Source organism: Vidua macroura, chromosome 6 (genome assembly GCF_024509145.1).
Source record: "Vidua macroura isolate BioBank_ID:100142 chromosome 6, ASM2450914v1, whole genome shotgun sequence".
Lineage (NCBI taxonomy): Eukaryota > Metazoa > Chordata > Aves > Passeriformes > Viduidae > Vidua > Vidua macroura.
The window spans coordinates 16558551-16581960 of NC_071576.1; the positions used below are offsets into that span (position 1 = coordinate 16558551).

At 34.9% G+C, this 23410-nt stretch overlaps 1 protein-coding gene across 7 annotated transcripts in view; it reads left to right on the forward strand.

Moving 5' to 3' along the window:
• RPS6KA5 (ribosomal protein S6 kinase A5) overlaps positions 1 to 23410 on the forward strand; it is a 64913-nt gene that overhangs the window by 21565 nt on the left and 19938 nt on the right. For 5 of the 7 annotated variants that reach the window (XM_053980132.1, XM_053980138.1, XM_053980133.1 and 2 more), the window contains 6 exons: positions 170 to 388; positions 3907 to 4022; positions 4833 to 4940; positions 15698 to 15781; positions 19670 to 19773; positions 22822 to 22972. In XM_053980132.1, coding sequence (XP_053836107.1) covers positions 170 to 388; positions 3907 to 4022; positions 4833 to 4940; positions 15698 to 15781; positions 19670 to 19773; positions 22822 to 22972 — 782 coding nt within the window. Of the gene's footprint in view, positions 1 to 169; positions 389 to 3906; positions 4023 to 4832; positions 4941 to 14891; positions 15020 to 15697; positions 15782 to 19669; positions 19774 to 22821; positions 22973 to 23410 lie in introns of those variants that run through there. The other 2 variants (XM_053980135.1, XM_053980136.1) reach the window with 2 other exon arrangements.

Below are 23410 nucleotides of genomic sequence, written 5' to 3' on the forward strand. Positions count from 1 at the left end.
GTGTTTTAGTAGATTTTTAGCCTGAGTGATTACTGTCTGCCATAACAATGAGTGATTGAAAGTAATAATGCATTAGCCAGATCTGTAGTATAAGTAGGTAATTTGTGGTTTTTGTCTCTTCTTCTTTCTTTTCTTTATTTTTGGGGTTTTTTTCTCCCCACTTTTTAAGCCTATGGAAAAGTATTCCTAGTGAGGAAAGTAAGCGGCCATGATGCTGGAAAACTGTATGCCATGAAAGTATTGAAGAAAGCAACAATAGTTCAAAAAGCCAAAACAACTGAGCACACGAGGACAGAACGACAAGTCTTGGAGCACATTAGGCAATCACCGTTTTTGGTCACGTTACATTATGCCTTCCAGACAGATACAAAGCTTCATCTCATTTTAGGTGAGTACTCTTCAGGATTCAAGTTCTTAAGAAAAAAAAAAAAAAAGACCTCTTTTATCTTCATGTTTTATAAGGTTTTTTTAATGTGGTCTAAAGAACAGTGTGTTTGGAGATTGCATGAGAAAGCATAGGAAGTAAAATACTGTTCATCTTCAGCAGTGTCTGTGTTTGTGGTTTTCCTGTTTGAGCTTGAGAGTGCTACTCTGACTTGGAGAGGATAGTGGTTATCTGTGACTTATATGCAGCAAAAAATGTATATGAATATTCATCAATGACCTGGAAACATTTGCTTTGTTAAATGTTTTGTTATGAGGTAATTTGATCTTTGAGTATTGAGATACCTGCCTGTGTCAATTTTTGGGCATTAAGAGACAGTCCAAAATCACACAAGTCTGTGCTGAAAGTGGAGCTTGTTCCTAAGGTTTGGTACTACTCTAATTTTAGAAATATTTCTAACTTTCAGATTAGCAGCAAGTTTTAGTGTTTGGTGTATGAAGTATATCTGTAAGAAAATTGCCAGCAATTTTAAAAACCTTCTTACATAGAGTATTTTAAAAGAATTGCAAAATGAAGGATTAATTAAAGGCTTCGTTTCATAATACACTTTTCTAGTGAAACATTTGAGGAAGTAAATTGCCTTTTAATTGAAGTGCAAGTTTTGCGTTCCTTTTTATCCATAACTTCATTTTTTTTACCTTTATTAACAGTCTGATTTACATCAAATTAGCAAAATTTTTCTTAATGTTAAATTAATATACACCTCTAGCTATCAATTCTTAGAAAGGTCTTCTATGCACATACCTTAGTTTCATATACTGCAGTGAAATAATAAATATGTAGAATTGAAATGGAGTGTTCACTAAACTCCTTTTGAAAATGAGAATTGAAAATTGTAATTGCAAATTCCTCTGACTAGGATATTAAAGAAATAAATAAAAGATTGTCACAAATAAATAGTTAGAAATATATTAATGGCTTTGTGATTCCTTGATAGCAACTGTTAAAAATGAAGGTTTTGAAATTTATATTTTATTTAAAGTTATTGACTAACAATTTGGAAAAAAAAAGAAATATTAAGTGAGAGAAAATGTGAATAATTATTATAAATATTATGGAACCATTCTTTAAGTCCAGGTATTTTTTTGCTAAAATGCACATTACATCCCATAAGAAATATTAAAAAAATAAAAGAGGGAAAACCCAAACAAAAAAACCCCCTCAAACCTGAGATAGATGTAGTTGCCTAAAAATAAATACATAGTAGGGGGAAGTTTAGGTGATAAGCATAATTAGAAGGCTATAAAAGCCTCTTGTATGAAAGAAAATTAAGTTTGATATTATATTTCCTAAGAGTCAAAAAGGAGCAGGCCCAGTAGTTCTGAAGAACGCTGCATAGCAGGTAGTGCAGACAGGGCACGTGTCCACCATAATGCAATGTTGAGGTGATGTTTGAAGCAAGAGGTTCATAGCTAAGATATAATTATGGCCTTTTGTTTTGGTTTTTTTTCTTTTTCATCCATTCTCAGCATATCTGTTTGGGCCAGAAAGGTCCTTTTTTCCTTCATTTTCAGCAGAAAGTAGGAATAATTAGTTTAAAAAATTCTTTTAATGACTTTCTGTAACAGTGAAAATTTCTCCTCCTTAATGTGATGTAAAGCTACTTTATAAATCAACTGAGCTTCATACCCTCCCTGAGAGGGAAAAACCCAAACTATTTGTTACAAGTGTTTCATGTCTTACCATGTAAGTCTGTGTAAATCACTTGAGTTTACTTTTGGAATTTAAGTGTTTCAGAGGCTTCTGGATTTTGGGGGAAACCAGTATTTGTCTTGTTTTTGTACTGGGCTGAATTTAGTGTGTGAGCTACCTGCCATTTTAGTTTTTAGAGGTTTGCGAATTGGAGCCTCGGTGCAATATTTAGTACAGTTCTTCATGCCGTCAGATTACATAGCTATATGAATTTAGACTGAATCAAGTGCAGACATGCAGCTGCATTTCTGCCAGATTTCCAGAAAACAGAATTGGGAGTTGATTCCAGTTTTTATGTTGGCTTTAAACTATATGGAACAAACAAAGTGTTGTATCCATGTGAGTACCATCAATTCTTTACAGAGCTTGTCACAGAAGGTTAAACGTCTAATGCTTTAAAAAATAGCTAAATAAACTTCACCTGACAGGTCAGATTATCCTGAAGTAACCAGGTTTTTTTTTTTTTCTGTTGTGCCAGTGATACATTTGATCTCACAGCAAGAATTTGAAGACCGTTTGTTTCATTGGGTTGTGGTTAGTGTTACAACCTGGATAGAATTAAGTTTGTTGTGCCCCTTCTGTGGCAGCTTTGATTTGGATCTGTCACAGTCCTTAGAACAATTCAATGGCAATTCAATGCTTCCCTTCTACTAAATTAGCAGTTCTGGCTAGAAATATTTAAAAAAAAATGTTACTGTTACCTTTTTCTACATGAAGTTTTTTAGAAGAAGGAAGCAATTGTAAAATGGGGGTTATTTATACTTCATTAAATCTTTTTTATTTGCTTGTTGGTCTAGAAAAATAATCCTTCTCATTTAATTCCACTACTATTCCTTTTCAAAGAGAGAACTGGAGATCTGAAAAGTGGAGAGAGATCAGAATATGTGTAATTTGTGTATATGTTTTTTTTCCTTCAAACTATTAACTTAAAATAGTATTGGACCCCTTTTATGGATTTGTGTTTTATACCAACAAATCTATAGAAACAATATTCAGGAAAATACGGAGTAAGATTTTGTGGGGCATGTTCCCTGCTCTGTGTATGTAGATCGCAAATACAGTAATGGGGGCTGTGAGATCGCAAATTAATGGCTGTAATGTACACTGCTATCATAAACAGCTCTACATCTAAAATATGTTTGTGTTACAGTGGAGCTCTGTTGTAATAATTTTTTTCTCCTCTCCCTTACTGTGGGAAAAATCTTGTGTTATAGCCTGCAAAGAATGAAAGTGTGGTTTCCATGAGGGAGTGTATGTGGAAATAATCTCCTGCAGTAAGTTTTGCCATCAAGGTTTCCCTTGTGAAGGAAAAAATTTGTAATTGTCCATAGCTGATTATTTCCCCTAATACCTGCTTTCTGAATTGCTTTTCTTTGTGTTAGTCTGCCTTGTTACTCATCAGAGTATTTCATGAGAGTCTGCAAGGGTTCTGTTTGTAGGTATGATTTGTGCTTCTTTCTTTTCATATTCTTAAATAACTAAAAGACTGATTTTTGTGAAAAAACTCATCTTTATAATTTAGGAGTAGTTGAAGCTTATTTTATGGTTTTGATGCTTATTCAGAAGTGACTCTTGTTCTTCCTTCATTTCTCTAAGAAAGAAATTGAATATTGTACAACATAATGAAGTACTAGTGAATTACAATTAAGGAAAGCATCTGATAGTAGAATGTGTTACTAAGTAGCTTGCAAAGTACCTAATAGTATTCCAATAAGAAAATAAAATTGTCAGAAAATGAAATTATAAGGTTCTGTGTTCTATTTTTTTAGACTATATAAATGGAGGAGAATTGTTTACTCATCTTTCACACAGAGAGAGATTCTCAGAAAATGAGGTGCAAATTTACATCGGGGAAATTGTTTTGGCACTTGAACATCTCCATAAGGTAAAATAACTTTATTCTGGTGCTGATTTTGAGGACTTATAGCTGTATTCTTTTTGTGTCATATAAAGGTAATAAGGAGAACTATTGTTTTACATTGTTTTAAATTGAAAGTAACTTTATCTAGCAATGGGACATTAGCTGTATAATTAGAAATCACCCCCAATGAAGTGTCCCTCTTTGTGCAGCAGATTAAGGCCACAATTTTTTGCCTTCAGGGTGAAGAGTAGTGTTATTGACAAATGATTTGTTCATTTTTAGTAATCCTTGTGAACTGGTGTATGTCACTAAAAGTAATTTGTAGTGAACATGAACAGGTTTTGGGTTGTAATGTTCAGTTATCCTTGTTTCTACACAACTGAATAGTAGAGTTCTAGCACAGCTGTAGACATGAAAAGTGTTAAAGTTCTCAGAAGTAATAAGTGGATTTGTAGACTATTACAAAGCATGCATATATGTAGGGTCTATGTCTAGGCCATATAACAGAAGCATCCATTTTCATTCTTAATGAAAGGAGAAATGAGTTTTGCGCTCAACAGCAAGTATTTGGTCACTTTTAGATTCAAGGGATATACAGTATGTCCTTGAAATTTTAAGACATTAATGCACAGTGTAATTTCCAAGATTTTTAATGTAATTTTAGTTATTTCTTCAAAGGCTTTTAAAAATTGTGTGTTTTGAAGTGCAACTTCCATATGTCAGATTACCTTAATAATGTAAATTTTGGTGGCTTTATATGTAAAAGCATTCAGCAACATCTTCTTGATGTGGTTACACTATTTGGAAATACTTTTTCTTATATTCTGTTTGCAGTTGGGGATTATATATCGGGATATAAAACTTGAGAATATTCTCCTTGATTCTGATGGCCATGTGGTGCTGACAGACTTCGGTCTAAGTAAGGAGTTTCTTACTGATGAGGTGAGTATTTGGCTCTCCGGTAGGTGTGGACAGAATTGAGCAAGATGACAAAGTCTCATTGCAATCCTAAGCACATTTAAAAAGGATGGAAATCCTGCATTCCAGACTCCTATGTCATAGAACAAATTCTGGTTGTCTCTGTTACTAGGTTTTGAGCTTTCAGTTTATTGTTTTTAGGCCTGCCAGTGTTGTCATACATCTTTGTTCTAGTTTTCCCTGAAAAGCTTTCATACTTTCTTCTGCTGCCCTTGACATGAAAAAGGAAAGACCTGCATAAGTCTGAAAAGTCACGTTTTCATTTTCAGTTGCTTTTTAAAAAAAAAAGCTTGACTGTGCTAATTTGTTGGAATGACTAGGCAAACGGCATGCTATGACTCTTCCTTATGCTAATAATAATTAATGTATTATTATCTTGTCTTTTTCTCATGTCTTTGTGTCACTTTTAATAAGCTTAATTGCAAGCTTTTAGGATAAAAGCTTATTTCTTACTAAGTAAGTACATAGTACCTAACAGTGATCTCTGAGTATTGATGTTAGCTGTTAATTATTTGTAACGTACAGTTCTATCTCCAAATAGGCTTTTTAGATTTCAGAGAGTCAAAAGTGTGCAGGATTTTACTTCTGAGAAAATTTTAAAATGGATGTTTTTTGGCTTTCACATTAGGTTTCACAGGTATTGAAATCTGGGACTGCACATCTAAAAGTCTTTGTTAGAAGCAGCAGAAGAATTTTCTAAAAATAGATAGCTGATAGTTTCCTCTAGAATATTTGCATTTCAAATGGAGTGTGGTAGGATTTAGGAGGGACCATTTTAAAAGATATTAAATTTTACTTTTTGAAGCAGGGAAGTTGTAGAGATAATGTCAGTATATTCCTTCTAAGTTACAGCACGAAACCAAGAGGAGGTTCAACTGGTATGAGAAGGGATTAGCAGCAGATTGCCACACCTGTTCCAGAGAGTAAGTGCAGAGAGATGCAGTTTTCATCAGGAAAGAATGATAGTGAAAGGTGTGGCTAGGGAGAGTGGGACCTGTTGGAGCTGTGAGAAGAACTGTGCTAGGCACAAGAGACAAAGTCAAGTACTGGCATTACTGTGCTGAGGGGTGAGAAAAGGAACAGTACCCCAGCTTCTGATCCAAAGCTGAATGAAGCCTAATCTTCACTGTGTTAAGAATGTTATAATGAATGAGAACCTTAAAGTCTCAAACCATTTTTTTTTAAGAAGCACATCTCGCCTGTGCTCACCTTTGGCACATCATTTACAAGCAGCGTAAGGAAAGGGGAGGACTTGGATAGTCTGTTTGCTTTATCCACACTCTGAATTGGATTCCTCTTTCTCCAGTCATTAAATAAAGCCATCTTGCTCCTTGAAAATTTAATGTTGGTTCTTCTGACTCTAATCCATTCTGTTTTCAGTATATACCTGATAAATGTGTTCATTTAACTATATTTTTTCTTTTCTTCTCTTTTACATTTTATATTTGTCCTCCCTGTAAAAAATATCAACAGTTCTCATGTTTCCTTTAATAAAAAAAGTAATTGCGATTGTGTTGTTTGCTTTCAAAATCTAAGAAATTGTCTGCATTTGACTTAAATTTTCATGTGTGCTATTGTAATTTAGCTACTGAATTTAAACACAATTAAAATGATGTATTTACACATAGAAATTCACATTTCATATTGTATTTTTGTAGATAATGAAGCTACTACTAGAGCACTTTAAATTCATTACAATAGATACTTACACTTCTGAACCAATGTACTCACAACAGGTAGAATTTGCCTGTATAGCTGCTTTCATGCTCACTTAGGGTAACACTTTTAAATAAAATTACATAACTGTGTAAGTCAGATAAAGGTGTAGCATTTGCAATTCAATCAGAGCAGTGTACTTTCATTTCTCTCCCTTTCTTCACATGTCTTTCATGGTCCACCTGCTTCTTGCAAGAATTCTGCCATTAGAAATGTATACTTAAGCAACTGGAATTTATTCTAGTAACCCTCTCTTTGGATTGATTGTCTGAAACAAGTTTTACTTAGGTTATTAAAAAGGGATAAAAATTATCATAATAGAGATATGTGCTATACTTAGAGTTCTTATTAGAGAGAAATATTTCACCATGTATTTATGAAGTTTGGATAGTTTTGTAGTTAGTGATGCTTGCTAGAAAATAGCATGATTCAATATTTTCATTATCTCTGCTATAATCTGATGACTGTTAAAGATTTCCATGTACCGGGCAGCTAATGACCCAAACAGGACTACAATAATTACAGCAGATTGACTGTTCTACAGTGGAGAGGTGGGAAGCTGCTTTTCCTTAAGCACTGTTTGAGTGAAAGGAAGCAAGTGCCTGTGACTTGGAGGAAAACAGAAAGCTATTGATTTCTGCTACACAGCTACTGAAGCATGTGTGAAGAGTGCATTGTGAAATATTCTCTCTGTTTTAGTTATTATGTGAAAATAGCATGTGAGAATTAAACATCCAAGTTAAAGCAGTGCAGCTTTAAGACCTTTAAAGTATTGTATGGTACTGCTTTGCTAAAACCTGAGATTTGTCTTTTACAACTGAATCAACAGTGGTGTTGTCTTTTTCTTTAAAATGAAGCAATATGCTTTTATTTACATGCAAAAAGAAAAAACAACCTGACTGGAATAAAGTAGTTCAGTAAAAAGGAATTTTCACATAGGGTAGGTCAGTATCACGGTATTTAAGTATGAAATTACTTTTGATGCAAACTTTATTTAAAAGCTTATGAACACCTACAATTTTACTAACCTAATCAAATAGAGGGATTTGGTAAGAGATTAAGAGATTGAAAGAGATTCAGTATTGCTTTTTATGGCATTTGTATTCTTAACCCCGTGGTGAATTTAAGGCTAGTGTATATGATTTTAAAATCTCATCTGGATTGTAAAGAAAATTGGCATAAAAAAGATAAAATTATCTTTGTTTTCATGCATCTCACTCTAGTGTTTGTCTAACTGGGTTTCAAAGTACATTTGCACATGACACTAATATAAATTATTATTGAGGACATGGAGAATTGGTAGAACTTGAAACTTCTACAGCACTATTTTGTTCATTGCACAAGTGAAATCAGTTCAGTGGTTTTTTGTTTGTTTGTTTGTTTTTGTTTGTTTGTTTGTTTTTTCATTTTTTTCCTCAAGTCTTATAATACATTTATCTATAAAAACCCCAGAACTCTAAGTTGTTGTTTTGGGGTCTCTTTTCATCGTGTTTCTTGTGTGTTACCTTTATCTGGTGGATTTGTAGCTTTATATCTTCTTCTCATTAATAACTCCACTTCTGGAATTGTTTTGATTTGGTCAATATCAGTTTAACCTAGTCATCAGGTTTGGTCTTAATTTTGATGTATATTGCTAAAGGGCTACTTCATTTTTAAAAATCCTTGTTTCCCCTCACATTGCCTTTAGTTCTATAACTACATAAAAAAATCTTATTTTAGTATACATGGAGATCTTTGTCTTAAGCAAAATTATATGAACACATGTATTTAATTACTGTAAAAATTATCTGTTTAACCATGCATAATAATTAATGTTTTTCTTCTAAATTAAATCCAGTAAAGTACACTTTCTTCCATAGTGTAGTGAAGTGCTCAGTTCTTCTGCATTGGTACACGTTTTCTGCATTAGCTTAAGTTTTTTTCTGAAGCTTATGTGTTTGCTTAATGAAGTTTAAAAAATTAGATAGTAAATACTGAATGTTGTCAGTCTTCAAACAGTGTGTCTGTGAGCGTACAAATACCTTAGTAATGAATAATATAAAAATGAATATTCAGTATGACAGATGATTGAATTGAAGCCTAAGACAGTTGGGTGGATGTCTGTGTACTTCTATCTGATGTGTAGAATGAGTAGCTCCTATACATTGTTGTTTCTTCATCTGAAAATCTCTTGATAAGAGTTGCAAATTTAGTTATAACTCAAATGCTTTTCACTGTTGAATTAATTGTTTTCATTTATTTGATGACAGAGTGAATATTCTGTTCTGGAAAGAAAAGTAGTATTTTAAAAAGATTTTAAAGCACATTCCAATGGGGAAAGTGATTAAATGGAGGCTAGTCCACTATGGATTTTGGTAGATGGACTGGGAAGAGATTTGTACACATTCTTAGTTCAGTTTAAAGGTAATCCAGAACAGAAGGAAGTGACTACAACTTGACTCATTTAGTGCTTTAGGAACTATAATCTAATGTGAGTGACCTAGTAGATTAGCTATGCATTTAACTTTAAAAGACCCTTTATAGTTGTCCAATTAAAGTGATAATGTCTTATCATTGCAATTAGACAGTGCATCCGCCAACACTGAGCATTCTCTTGCAAAAATGAGTACAATTATTCATACTTCAGATGGCTTGCTACATATGCTTGTGTTTTAGTTAAAGGATTGTTCAGTGATGTAGACCTAACAAACAATTATAAGAAGTAGATTTACATTTCTTCAATGAGAAAAAAGTCAGAGTAAACTGAATAGTGAAATTAGTCCACAGAAGTTAACATTGGTTATAAATCTGTCTGGATAATTAGTTTTGGAAAAATAAATGAAACTATGGCAAAAGTTTTTTGTTTGGTTTTTTTTTGGTTTTTTTTTTGTTTGTTTGTTTGTGGTTTTTTTTTTTTTTTTTTTTTTTTTTTTTTTTTTTTTTTTTTTTTGCTTTGTTTGTTGTACTTCAGTTGGCTCAGTTTTAACTGTCCTGAAATTGAATATTAAGAACATGCCAAACACTCTAAAGACACATCACTGAGCTGGACTAATTTAATTGCAAAACCAGGTCATCAGTGATCAGTTGACTGTTTGAGCCTTTGCTCAAGAGGTTTCCCTTTTCAGTGCTTATCACAAAGAAGATTGTGCTTTTCCATCAGGGACCAGTAATGCAGAAGACCAGAGCATAAAGTAGTTTCTCTCCAGATTTTGATGTCAAAATATCAAAGTGCTGTTTAAGAATTTTTGCAAGACAGATCATGATTTCTTACAATGACTGGTTTAAGGATGCTGTTTTCCTATTGTAATAAACCATTTAAAAATGAATGCTATTTTGAGGAGAAACACCAATCTGTGTTAAGTAGTCTGTTATCCAATCTTCTATTGGATATTAGGTTGCTAGTTAACTCAGAAAAATTCTGATTCTGTTTTCAAAGGGAAAACAAGTAACTTTCTGAGGGGAAACTCACTTGTCATTAATCCATTCTTCTCATAGATTTTTTTTTCTTTTGAATAACTGTGAATACCTTACTTCCATGAAACTTGGTCAGCCAGGTAAAAAACTTTGAAAAACTTAAGTGACCAGAGATTCACAGCCAAACATAAATTAATTTAGAAACAGATGGATTGCATTTGAGCAAAATTGTCCATTCCTACTTCTTTACCTTTTACATCTGGATCCCTCTGAAATGATAAATATTGAATTGACATGTTCTATATTATTTTCTTCATTAAAAGAAAAAATTAACTGTTGAAGGCTTGTAGTAACAGCTAGCAGAATTCTTCCCAGAATTAGTATTCTTCCATACCTTAAAATTTTGTTTATTGTTGAAGAAATATGAGTTTTTCAGGTTTTGCTTTGTATGCTGTTCTTTCTTGGTACTACTGCCTCTCTCTTCTCAAAAAGACAATGCTTTTGAGAGGAACCTAGTACAAATTGGTCATCCAAGTTGACAGTGGTACATACTTCTGTTCCTCCCAAACAATAATACGTTGTTTCTGGATTTTCTTTAGCCTGCAGAATTGAGATTTTTGTTTTCTTTACTCTAGTTGTTTGTTTTAAAATCTGTTACCAGAAACTTGTTTAAATAATTGCTTGTAGAATTGCAATTGCATTGCACTGTGAAAGCAAACACAGGTATTGTAAAAGTCTGTGAGAAGGATTCTTGAATCTTGACATTAGCTGAGAGTGTGGCCTTTCATTGGCTTTTATTTTTGGGTCACAGAGGTAGAGGTCACAGATTTCTTGCTTAATGCAGTTCAAGGTTTAGCTGCCCTTGCTGTCCCTTTTAATTACCTGTTCTGATGGCATTTGCTGGCAGGCAAATCTCATTCGTGCTTGAAAAATTCAGTAGCATTGTTCCATGTGTGTTTTGAAAGCAGAAATCATTAGTCTAGCTGTGGCAAGAGGCATAGTAACCAATATGGTATTTTGACATAACTGGCTTCTTCAAGCTGGAACAGCCACCAGGATATGATGTTCAGTTAATTTCACATGACCCTATCCTTTTTAAAAAATTCTTCATATGATGACATTGCAAACTAGTGGACCTTGATCTGCCCTATTATGACTGTTCTTGCTCTAGTCTAAACTTTCATTTTTATATTACAGTCTTCTTTATGATTTTGTTATATGCAGCAGAGGAGTCTAACTAGTGTACCACTGAACTTTTTTTGCCTGTCTTTGTTATTCCTCATTTGTCTCCTGCAAAGGTCCTAGTTTTAGTTGTGAATAGAAGTTTACAGCTACAGAAGCAACAGTCTTCAGCTGAGAGACTTTATGGTTGAAATTATAATTTCTGGTATGGACAGCTTAATTATTCAGTGTTAAATCTGGATATTATCACCAATAAGTTTCCCAAAAAAATTGAAACTTACAAAAAGTGAATAAAAAGAAGAAACCAGTCAGTATGGCAAAGACCTTGTTAAAGCAAATTTTTTTTCCTCCCATTTAAAACCTATATCACATCTTTGAACTGTGAGAGGTCTTTCTGCCAATTTTCATATGTCTTCATAAATTAAGACTGTAATTATTGTTATTCTGGCTATTAAAATGACAGTGAAGGTATAATTTCTATGGAAATGAGTTTTTTATTTGGTGTATTTTTATTTTTGAGGTAAATATCTATGATAGGATGACCTCTAAGGCTTGCTGAAGCTACCGGTCCTATTTCTGTCAAGAATTCAGGCTTTTCAGTCTTTACTTGTGATTTTTTGAAATGCAAAATCCATTCAGCAGGGCAGCTTGTTAGAACAACCTCTGCTATGTGGCCTTTACATATTATGAGTAAATTTTCAGTTATGATAGCATTCTTTTGATTTATCCTATGATCCTGGTTTTCTTTTTTGAGCTTACCAAGGGAACTCTAATACTTGATCAGTAGCTTGCAGCCAATTTGCTGATACCTAATATATGAGAGATTCTGTGTGATACTGCTGTACTCTTCAACTACTTAAATTCTTCAGTCCTTTTAGCTGTTCATGGAGGAACTGTGGCTGTGGAGTAGTTTGTCAGGAAGCAGCAGGATGGAGAGACTGCTCCCTGCATTAGTGTGATCTAAGGGTGACTGCAGCAAGTATGGATCCATGTGCTCACTGACCAGTGGTGCAAGAAGATCAGAGGGAGTCTAGTGCCAGAAAAACAGGCTTGGCAACAGTGCAGTGGTTATCAGAAAAGTTTGTTGTAAGGAGAGGGGCTTGAGGACAAGTCAGGATATGAATTTGATGGATCAGTATCAGTGAGATACCCAGCCAAGTACAGACATACCTACAGCACAGCTGATGCTGGAGCCTGAACTCCAGCTTCCAGCTGAAAGTGGAGGAGGCCCTTGACGAGCTTCTACACAGGGTACTCAGCTGCATTTTGTCAGAATTGGTCTTAAGCAGAGATGCCTTAACTCCTAGGATTGGTGAAAGAGGTTGTGGAGCCTGTTGATAAGCTCAAGGCCCTGATATTGGTATCCTGGGAAAGTTTTCACTATTTATACTTGTAGCAAAGCTGTAAGTTATGACTTTCAGGACTCTGATTACATATGCTCTCACCTGTACAAAATAGGAGCAATGATGATACTGATTTCTGTATTCTAGAAATTTTGGTGTATCTTCTCCTTTCTATTGGATGCTATTCAAAATACTACTGATATAGCCCAGAGAGGGTCTAATTGATGCAGCCTGGAATTTTGAAGTACCTTTAACAGAGGAAGAAAGGCAACTTTGAGCAGTTGCAAGACTTAATCACTGTTAGAGCTACCCTTGCATATGTTGTAAAAAATATGAAACTGAATTTGTATTACTGTAGGCTAGGATGTATGCCCTAAAGGACACATCCTTCTGTGACAGCAGTGACTGTTTCTCCATCAGTCAGGCTTTTCCTGTAGACATGGTGAATGTGATTAGTCTCCGAAGCAAAATGGAGTTTGATCCTTTTGCTTTTTGTGTTGCTGTTAATGTGCGAAGGAGGTCATTAGGTAACTCAAAGCGTAAGACCTTTCTTAGAGGAAAAAAACACACATGCTTTCTACATTTTCAGGTAGCTTCAAAAAATTCTTACGCTCAAGTATTTGTAAGATGTGCATGTTCAGTGAGCATTCACCTGTAGGTAATTCAAGTTCAGTTGTTATTTAAGAACATCCTTTCTTGTCTTACGTCTCATAACATGTATTAATAATGTGGCTTTTGGAATTTTGATTTATGTTATACAGTTGAATGAAATGTAAATTTGGAGGGAGTATAAAATAAGGCTTGGCTGTGGTTTCAAAATGAATGTTGAAATACAATTTATATCATTTTTTGTGGCATTTTGTGACAGAATCACAGAGTGGAAGGGATTGCTGGAAGTCATCTTGCCCAACCCTTTGCACAGATACAGTCACCTAGAGTTGCCCACAAGAAGCCTTTTTAATATCTCCAAGGAGGGATACTCCACAACCTTCATGGCCAGCCTGTGCCAGTGCTCAGTCACCCTCACAGTAAAAAAGTGTTTCCTCCTCTGGTCCTGTCACTGGACATCACTGAAAAGAGCCTTGCTCCCTCTTTTTTTGCATGCTTGCTTCAGGCATTTTTGTACATTGATGAGACCTCCCTGAGCTCTTCAGGTGAAACAGTCCCAGCTTTATCAGCCTTTTCTCATAGGTTCCCTGAATCATATTTATGGTTCTTTGCTGGATGCTCTCCCCTATATCCATGTCTCTCACTCACCCAGGAGACCAGAAAATGACAGAAAATAAAACTGTTAATGGAGATAATGTTCTTTGAAAATGGTTTTAAACCCATATCTCGTGTATAACAGCAGAAACGATTAATGACTTCCTGTAAGAGGCATATTTAACAGTGACAAATTTAAGTGTTCCTAATGAAACTTCATACTCTAAAACCTGTGATTTTTAAGTAACAGCTAGATGTAATTGATGAAACTTGTAACTTAATAAACCACAGCATAAACAAAGCTTTCTAACAAAGAAGTATCTGGATTTTATGGCTTCAGCTGTTTTGAAGTCAGAACATTCTACATCACCTTATGGAGGCAAATCTGTGTCAATCTATAGTTGAAGTCAGAGTGCTTTGCTTTCAGACAGTTGTCTTGATATCTCATTTTGGCTGCATTATCTTTACTCTTTGGAGAGATAGGAAGTGAAGAGCAGTTTCTTTCTGTGTTTTCCACTCCCCTTCCTTTTCCTTTTCACCCTTCGTCCTTCCCTCCTGCCCTCCCAGCTGAAGGAAAAAAGAACAGAGATTGAATAAGTTTAGATTCTCTGACAGAGGGCTAGGAATTTCTGACATTTTTCTTTGTTTGTGCTTTCTATCACACTATATTTCTTTAAGATAACAGGTACTAGAACAAATTATCAAAGAGAAACAATAGTTGTGTCGAAAGAAAGTGGAATAATTAAAAGCTCTTTATTATATGCTTTTGTCTCAGAAGTTAATATTTCAAGCTAATATTTACATAAAATGAGGCCTTTTAAGTATTCTGAACTCAGAATTTTACCCCAAAAAACCAGTCACAGTATATGTATTTTAAGAAATACCGTTTAATAATGTGCTGCTGGACTGTTTAATTTTTATGCCTTAGGGTAGTACAGAGCACTATTTCTAATTTTAGAAGCTTCTTCTCATTAGTGTAGTCTCTTATATAGCACCTGTTTTAAACTCCAAACCTGAATCTACAAATGTAAAACCTGACTTTTGAAATATTTGCTTTTTTGAACACTCTTCTTTAAAGGACCTATCAGGATCTCTCCCCAAAATGCTAGAAGCATGAAGGATAAGGGAGGAACAATGTTGCATGGCCCAAACACATGTGCTTTCGTCATTAGCAAGGTACAGCATGACCTCATGTTGACCTCAAAGGTAAATCGCTACCAGGGAACAATTATACATGCCTGTGAAAGCAGCTTAGTTTTGAACAAGAGAATAATTCAGTGTATAGAATAAAATTAAATTTACAACACTGTCTGCCTTTCCCCTTCTCTGTCTTGTCCTCCTCCAAGTCTCTTCTTGAGAGAATGTTGTTTTTTATATATGTGTTTATTGTGAAAGAAAACAACTTTTCTAGAGGTCATAATGAATTCCTAAATATGGGGAACTCAAAGGATCTTGTATCCAGTTTAGTCAAATTGTGCATCCTACAAGTAATTCCCTTTTTAATGAAAAGTTTCATTTGCTGTCTAGAGTATTGGTATTGCAGCCTTCAAAATGTATGTCTATGTTAGCTGGGGAATCTTGCTAAGTTCTGGAATATATAGATAATTTAGCCTTATGGGAGAGTTTTTCTAAATATTAGTAGATTAATTTTTGTGTGCTTATCTTAGACTGCAACACAAACTTATGACATTTTATTTTTTTCATAGAAGACTAAATATTCTGTAGCATTATGTGATACATCACTACATATGATGGAATATTATTTAGCTAGCAGTTCTGAGCTATTTGGAGAAGAATTGCTGCCAGCATCTCGGAACTGTTAGCCATATCTATCCCATATTATTTGTAGAATATAATTGTTTGATATAATTCTTTTTTTCCTAGAATGAGAGAGCATATTCCTTCTGTGGAACAATAGAATATATGGCTCCAGATATTGTAAGAGGGGGAGACACAGGACATGATAAGGTATGTTCTAAGTTTATTACTGAAAATAAATTAATTCTTCAGTCAACATATTGCTCAGCTTGAGGGATTTTTGTAAAATATAACATGTTATCTTATTTAAGTATGTTTTATTTAAGGTTGTCCTAAGATAGATTGTTTTCTGAGTCTTCAATTGTATGTTGATGTATTTTCCTCTTCCGATCTGAAGTAAAAGGTGTATTTATAAAGGTATTGAGGCTTATTTGTGTTCTGTTCAAAATTTGTTCTAAATATGCTGTGGGACAATAAACTTAGTTAACACTTATTTGCCTTTGCATAAAAAACTAGTTCAGAGTGGAAAATTATTTGTGGCTAATTCTGATATGCATTTTAAATTGGACATCAGAGTAATCTGTTATCTTTATTGAGGTATGGGATGGGCTATTAATGTTATAAGTGTTCTCATATTGTAAAATTGTTTGGCTTGTGACTCAAGTTTTATTGCACAATAAAGTGTCAGTAAGTGATAGAAAAGATCAAGACAATAATTAACAGATGATTTTTGAAACAAACAAAAAACCCTACTCTCCAAAATAATTCTACAATATTCCTAGATAACTTATTCTGATTGCTCACTATACTGGGAAGTTTTGGAGAATATTTAATCTCTGTGGTTTTTTGCTGTAGACTGAGTTGAGTTGTCCTTCTGTTGTGGATCTGGAATGTAGTTCATTGTGCTTCCTTTTATAGCAGCCTGTGTAAGAACTGGAAGAGTCTGACTTTTCCCTGAGAAAATTCTTTTTTTTCCTTCTCTATGCATTCCGTGTCTGTTTTGGTCTGAGTTTACCTTCAGTTAGGGAGCACTGTACTGGGCACAGCTGGGATCTGGCAGTTTGAAGTAGAGCAGAATGACCTCCCTGATTCTTCTACTGCAGATAAAATAGAGTATGCTTTGTCTTTTTCTTTAGTCATTGTCTCATACCTACCTTGAATTCCACTATAACCTCTTCATCTTTTTCTACTGTACTACTTGCCCAGTTGCTATTAAAAATGGAATTTAAAAAACTTACATATTGAAGCTCTTTCCTGTACTCTTAGTTTAGTCATGTCACCTCCAGAGCATCTCTCCAATTTCTCAGTCACCTTGAATTATGATTCTGGCTTCTCAAAGCTTACAAATTCAATCTTGTCACTGACTTAAAGAGGAAACTGTTGTGTTACCTTTGGGACTGTCTGATACTTTCATCAGATGTCATGCAGAGTCATACAATATTCTGTAAGGAGTAACTTCACAGTTTGATAGTAACTGTTAGCTGATCAATGGGGTGATTTTGCAGTTATGTATGTTATGCTAGTTTACACCACACAATCACTACCTAACCATTGACAATGTCATATACACTAATTTTAGCAGATTTTTAGTGTATTTCATACTTCAGATCTAACAACTCTAAGACCTTGCAAAAAGAGAAAAGGAGATTGCTTTAGTATGCTGTGCTCTCATTAATCAATATTTATCATCTATAATCTCTCCTAGATTATTGCAGTGTTTGTCTTAAGGACTTGCTCTAGTATTACAGTATTTTTTTTTAAGTTGGATTTCTGATTCTGCAGATCCTCCTTTTCTTTTGGAAAAACACATGCCAAGAAGAAATTATTTGGTCTTTTTCTCTGAGAATTATTTGCAAAGATAATTAGTAACAGTACAGAGACTTCATGAGGTAGTTCTTCTAGATACTCTTGGCTGAATATATGAAGCATCAGATTCTGTGTATTTTGAAGCAAAACCAAGTAAAATATGTGGACAAATTGTCATGATTTTACTAGTTGACTTCCTGTATTGTATTAATATTACGAACATAAATAAAACAGAAGTTTCATTGATTTGCAGATTTCATGGCTGTAAACCTGAGAAGTTCAAACACCTGTAATTAGTTTTTTTGAGAGGACTAAACTGCTTCCTTTATTATTCATAGTAGCATCCTTCCTTTTAAAAGAAAGAAGTATTTTGGAAGTTATGAGGTATGACAGATATGAATAATATGATTAGTATATGGGAAGCCAAATATCCCATGTGTTACCACAGTCCATCTCTCTAAGGCCCCTGAGGTGCAGCAGCGGCACTGCATGACCATAACTGAACAGTGCCTGCACCGTGTGGAACTGTCCATGCAAAATGGATAGCAGGGAAAGTAACAGGAACCAAAATGCAGTAAACTGGCAAAGTGGGAGGAACAAGGCTTGTGCTAGTTCCTTACTAAAGTTCTTTAACAAGCAAAACCACTGTTTTACCCATGATCCATTGCAGCAGAAGGATATTGGAGACATGGTTTTCCTGAAAGCTTTGCCTGTATGAAACAGCAAACAGATGTAACATGAACTAGCTGAATTTGTGTTCAAGGTTGGAAATGTCATAGATCTAATAACAGGAAGGAGCTGTGCTTTTAAGCAGATTCCTTGAAAAACTGTCAGGTTCGGAATATCTGATAGAAGCAGATACTACCTAAGTGAAAGATTTCAGGAACTTAAACAGACAAATAGTGATCCAAATATTTAAACATTAAAAAGATGTTGTTGTTGGTATTGGTATTACTAACAACAACCACCAAAAACTGAAGAATGGGATGCCATCCAGAAGGACCTGGATAAGCTCAAGAACTGGGCATGCAGATCTCATGAGTTTAAACAAGACCAAGTGGAAGGTGTTGCACCTGGGTCAGGGCAACTCCTGGTATGTACACAGGCTGGGGATAAACAGATCAGAGCAGCCCAGCTGAAAATGACTTTGGGGTGCTGGTGGATGAGAGGTTGGACATGACCCAGCAATGTGCACTCGCAGCCCAGAAAGCCACATGTGTCCTGGGCTGCATCCGAAACAGTGGGCAGCAGAGTGAGGGAGGGGAGTCTACTCCTTCATTCTGCTCTGCTGAGACCCCACCTGCAGTGCTGCATCCAGCTCTGGGGTCCCAGCACAGGAAGGACACCGACCTGTTGAAACACGCCTGGAGGGAGGGGCACCAAAGTGATTAGAGGGATGGGGCACCTCTCTTGTGAGGAAAGGCTGAGAGAATTGAGTTCAGCCTGGAGAAGGTCTCATTGTGACTTTCCAGTACCTGAAGGGAGCCTACAAGAAGAGGGAGAGAGACTTTTCACAAGGGCATGTAGTGACAGGACAAGAGGTAATGGCTTCAAACTGAAAGAGGAGAGATTTAGATTAAATATTAGGATGAAATTCTTTACTGTGAGGCTGATGAGGTACTGGAACAGGTTGCCCAGAGAAGTTTTGAATGCTGAGTACCCAGAAATGGTCAAGGCCAGGTTGGATGGGGCTCTGAGCAACCTTATCCAGTGAAAGGTGTCCTTGTCCTCCATGGCAGGGGGTTGGAACAAGATGGTATTTAAGGTCCCTTCCAATCCAAACCATTCTATGATTTCATAGCATTTTCAGGTGCCTGGATTAACTGCGGATTGTTATCTTAATTTCTGCTTTTTGAACATTCCTTAATTGCATTCTCAAGCTCATAAAACTTCAAGTTCCACTACTTCTTAGCAAGCCTTAGGTTCCTCTGTTATTTTGAGTATGTATTAGAATTCATATCACGTCACAATGGTAAAAATCAAAATGAATTCTGTTGGGAAAACAAAAGGAACTTTAGCAGTCAGTAGGAAGAGTTCAGCTTGAGAAATTAGTTGAAGAAGCTAAGTGGAGCGATTTCAATGTAAAATTAATTTATCACAGAAAATACCTTCAGTCGGTACCACAGTTGTTTATGCTTCGTTGTATCCCATTTTGCCTCTGTATTTGTATAGAGGTAGTTTAGAGCATTCTTCCTATGCTAGTTGCTTTCTATATGGGTCATTCTGTTCCTTCTTTTGTTAACAATTTTACTTCAGCATATCATAACATACATAATTACTGTTGTTCTATAGGCTGTTGATTGGTGGAGTGTTGGTGTTCTTATGTATGAATTATTAACTGGAGCATCACCATTTACAGTCGATGGAGAGAAGAATTCCCAAGCAGAGATTTCTAGGTAAGATTCACAGCAGTGAAGTATATGTGCTAACAGATGATCCTTTTGCCATAATGTATGTTTTGTGAAAGCTTGTTAATTTAAAATTTAGGAAGAAAGTGCTGCCATGGTAACATTTTATGTGCTCCAGTTCTGTTCAATAGAATGACAGTGTAAGTAGATAGCTTTTATTAGCTGGTAGAACTGACTTTACAAAAGGTCTGTTTTGTTTAAACTACAGAGGAGCCACAGCCTTGCAGATACTTAGCCCTGTTGCATGTTTACTCTTGAAAAGGAAGTCAAATGAAATACCAAAGTATATGTAAATACAATTATCACATTCCAAATCTTAATACATTAGAGATATCTTTAGCTAGAGATACTTTTTTATCAGCTCTTGCTAGGTTGTTCTGGCAGACTGCAGATTTAAAGTGTCAGAATGTACCCTACTCCCACCTTTTTCTTACAAATATTTTTTATTTTATTAGTGTATAACATGACAAAAAGATCTTTTCTAGCCCTTTTTGCAATCTGAGAAGAAATGAATATGATACTTAGAGAAATGAAATGAACTATACCATTTTTATATTTTACATATAAACTTTTTGTTACATTCCGTAATCGCCACACTTTAAAGGTTTGTTTTTAGTACTTCTGTAAAAGCACTGGAGCTTGTAATTCTAGTCCCCAAACTAAGAATATTCTTGCTTCTGTTGGAAGGTATTGTCCTAGTTCTGACCCTCACCTGAAATCACTTGATATTTGAAGTTGTAATGGATGGTAAAATATACCTCAATTATTTAGAGAATTTATTTTACTACTTTTACAAATTCAGGCAATTTCTTGGGAGATTAAAGCCTGTTTATTGGTTTTTACTTCTCTACTACAGCAAACAGGAAACTTGGACAGTCAATAGAAAAAATACAGGGGAGAGAGTAGTCCTTTAAATTTAGGACTTCACCCACTTGGTTGTTATATTGCAGTTAAAACTTCAGTTACCTCTTTCTGCCCTATTTAAGGTTAAAAGTTTGGTTGACTGTTTAAGGTTAAAAGTTTGGTTACTTACGACCTGGTTGAATTCGGTAATTTTGATTCCCAGCATTTACTAGCTGGGGCTCTGAAGGAGTAACAATTTGTTGTTTTAGAGAAAGCCTTGAAATGAACTTTACAGATACTGTTTCTCAAAAAATAGGAAACTTTTTAGTTATGCATTCTACAGGACTTGACTTTATTTTGGTAGGCCCTTCTGTGCTTTTTAAGATAATAGTATTTCTGATAATTTGAATAACTACAAGGTTGTTAACATCTGTGCTCTGACAGCTAATAACTTACTTTCTTTAGTTGTGGCAAGTTTACTGTGTTGCTGTTCAGTCTGTTTATGTTCTGGTGGATGTTTATGCTATGCATTTATAGACAGCAGTCCTATGGTATTTCAGTTTTTATTTTGATAAATTTAGAAGTTAAATTCTTACAGTTTCCTATATTGAACATGTTCCCCAGTCTTCCTGTTTCCTGAAAAAGCCTTTTCTTAACTTAGCTTCTGTTGTTCTTTCTTACATATGGACAATTTATTCTTGTTGATGTTTCAAGAAGATCTTGGTTAACGGAGGGGATAATTTACCATCTGAACAAAAAAATACTTCTTCCTTTTTCTTGGGTTCCTGTTGTTGATGCCAGTGCTGCTCTAATAGATCTAATTCCTTTTCCTCTTCTGTGACTTTCAACTGATGACCCTCTGATTTGTAGTTCTTCCTCCCAGCTATATAGCTGAAATCTTCTTATTCCCAGTTATATGATTGCATTTCAGACTGGATTTCATCTCTCTTGTGTTACTCCTATACTCATAAGACCCAGTGGTTTCTAAATCCTTTCCACTGATAGCCATTTCTTTGTTGGATCATTTCAGTGTTATGTGTCTGCAGTTTGTAATGAATGTTATGATCCTTTTAAGAGCATTTGAGAACATTGCTGTTGCCCTGAGTCGTGTGGAACCTTCTGGGCAATGGTGACTGCTGCATGCCTTTGGGAGAACAGGAGTGTATTTGGAGCTTTCCCTGAGGGTAGCATAGAGCAGGCAAACAGAAACCAAATAGTGACAGTTGCCCCGATAATGAAATTACTGCTACAGAGATAGGAGTTGGTACAAACTTCTTTCTTGATAGCAAGGTTGTTCTAACCAGAAATTACATGGGTTAACCTAAATATGCTTAAACTTGCCAATTGCAGCAGGCTTAAAGAATTCAATTTTTTACTTGCTCACTAGCTGTTGAAAGCATGGTTTTATCTTTCTGAGTTTAGGGGAAAAAAAAGTCATCGTTTAAATGGATCCAGGTCCTTCTTTTATTTTACCTAGGTAGGAAGTAATCTTAGCTATTTTTAGATAATTTTACTCCCTCATGTAGCACAATGGTTGTCTGGTGTTAAATATGAGAATGAAACTTTGTTTTAAAATGTCTCTCCAAGGGAGAGTTCTATTCTTGTGTTGGAAACAGTGTGTTGTTTCTGGGGTCTTTTCTGATGAGAAACTGTTCTTCTATCTTTTTATAAAACTTTCTATGAAACATATTCTGTGTCTGATTAGTCTTATTACTGTTCTCTAAAACTTTTCCAGTTATAGCGCTGTCATTTGAGACAAGGGCATGAGCACTGTGCACAGCACAGAGGGTGAAGGCAATCCTCCAATGGCCCAAATATGTTTTTTTTTCTTTATTTTCTAATACATTTTACTGTTGGAATTATTTTTGATTTGACTGCTATTAGGCATCAAGTTGATTTCTTTGTGGAGCTATCTGTTGCAACTATGAGATTTCTTTTAAATAGTAAACTCAGCATGTGAAATGCTTGTTCTCCTTTTGTGGATTGAGTTAGATAATTTCTCTTCAGATGTTTGTTTCATGTCTGCAATTCCTTAAACCTTCCTTTATTTAAAAAAAGCTTGGTTTCATATTTGTTATCCTCCTAGGTACAATAGAAGTTTAAGTGTAATGTTAATGCTTCCATTAGTATGGTATCTCTTTAACTCTCAACATTTAAAGTAACTTCCACATTGTTATTTTGTTTGTTTTAAAGGAGAATATTAAAAAGCGAGCCACCTTATCCACAGGAAATGAGTGCTCTGTCTAAGGATATAATTCAGCGTCTTTTAATGAAAGACCCCAAGAAGAGGCTAGGTTGTGGGCCCACTGATGCTGATGAAATCAAACAGCATCCCTTTTTCCAGGTAAAGCAAACAACAAAACTCACCAGATCCTACTTATTCTGCATTAGTGCCTGTGAAATCAAAGTCTAAGGAAATTCTGTTCTATTAACAGAACAACTTAGAGACCTATTAGTTGCATTCAAGTTAGTAAAAATATCCATGTGTTTGTATGTATGGATTTGTGTGTATTAGAAGGGCATGCTAGGTTTTTAATATATTCTGTCTGTATCTATCAGTTACTTGAAGAAGCCTAAAAACACACTGCTGAAATCAGAAGGTTTAATGTAAAGCACTGAAATTGTGTTGTCTGTTGGGTTTTTGTTTGAGAGGATTTTTTAAAGATTGCCACTGGAATTATTAGTAAAATTTGAATATTAATAAAATTCACCAAACTCCTCTATTTTCCTTTGCCTAATTAAATCTTTAGTCTTGTATAATAAATTTTAATTTTGTTCTGAT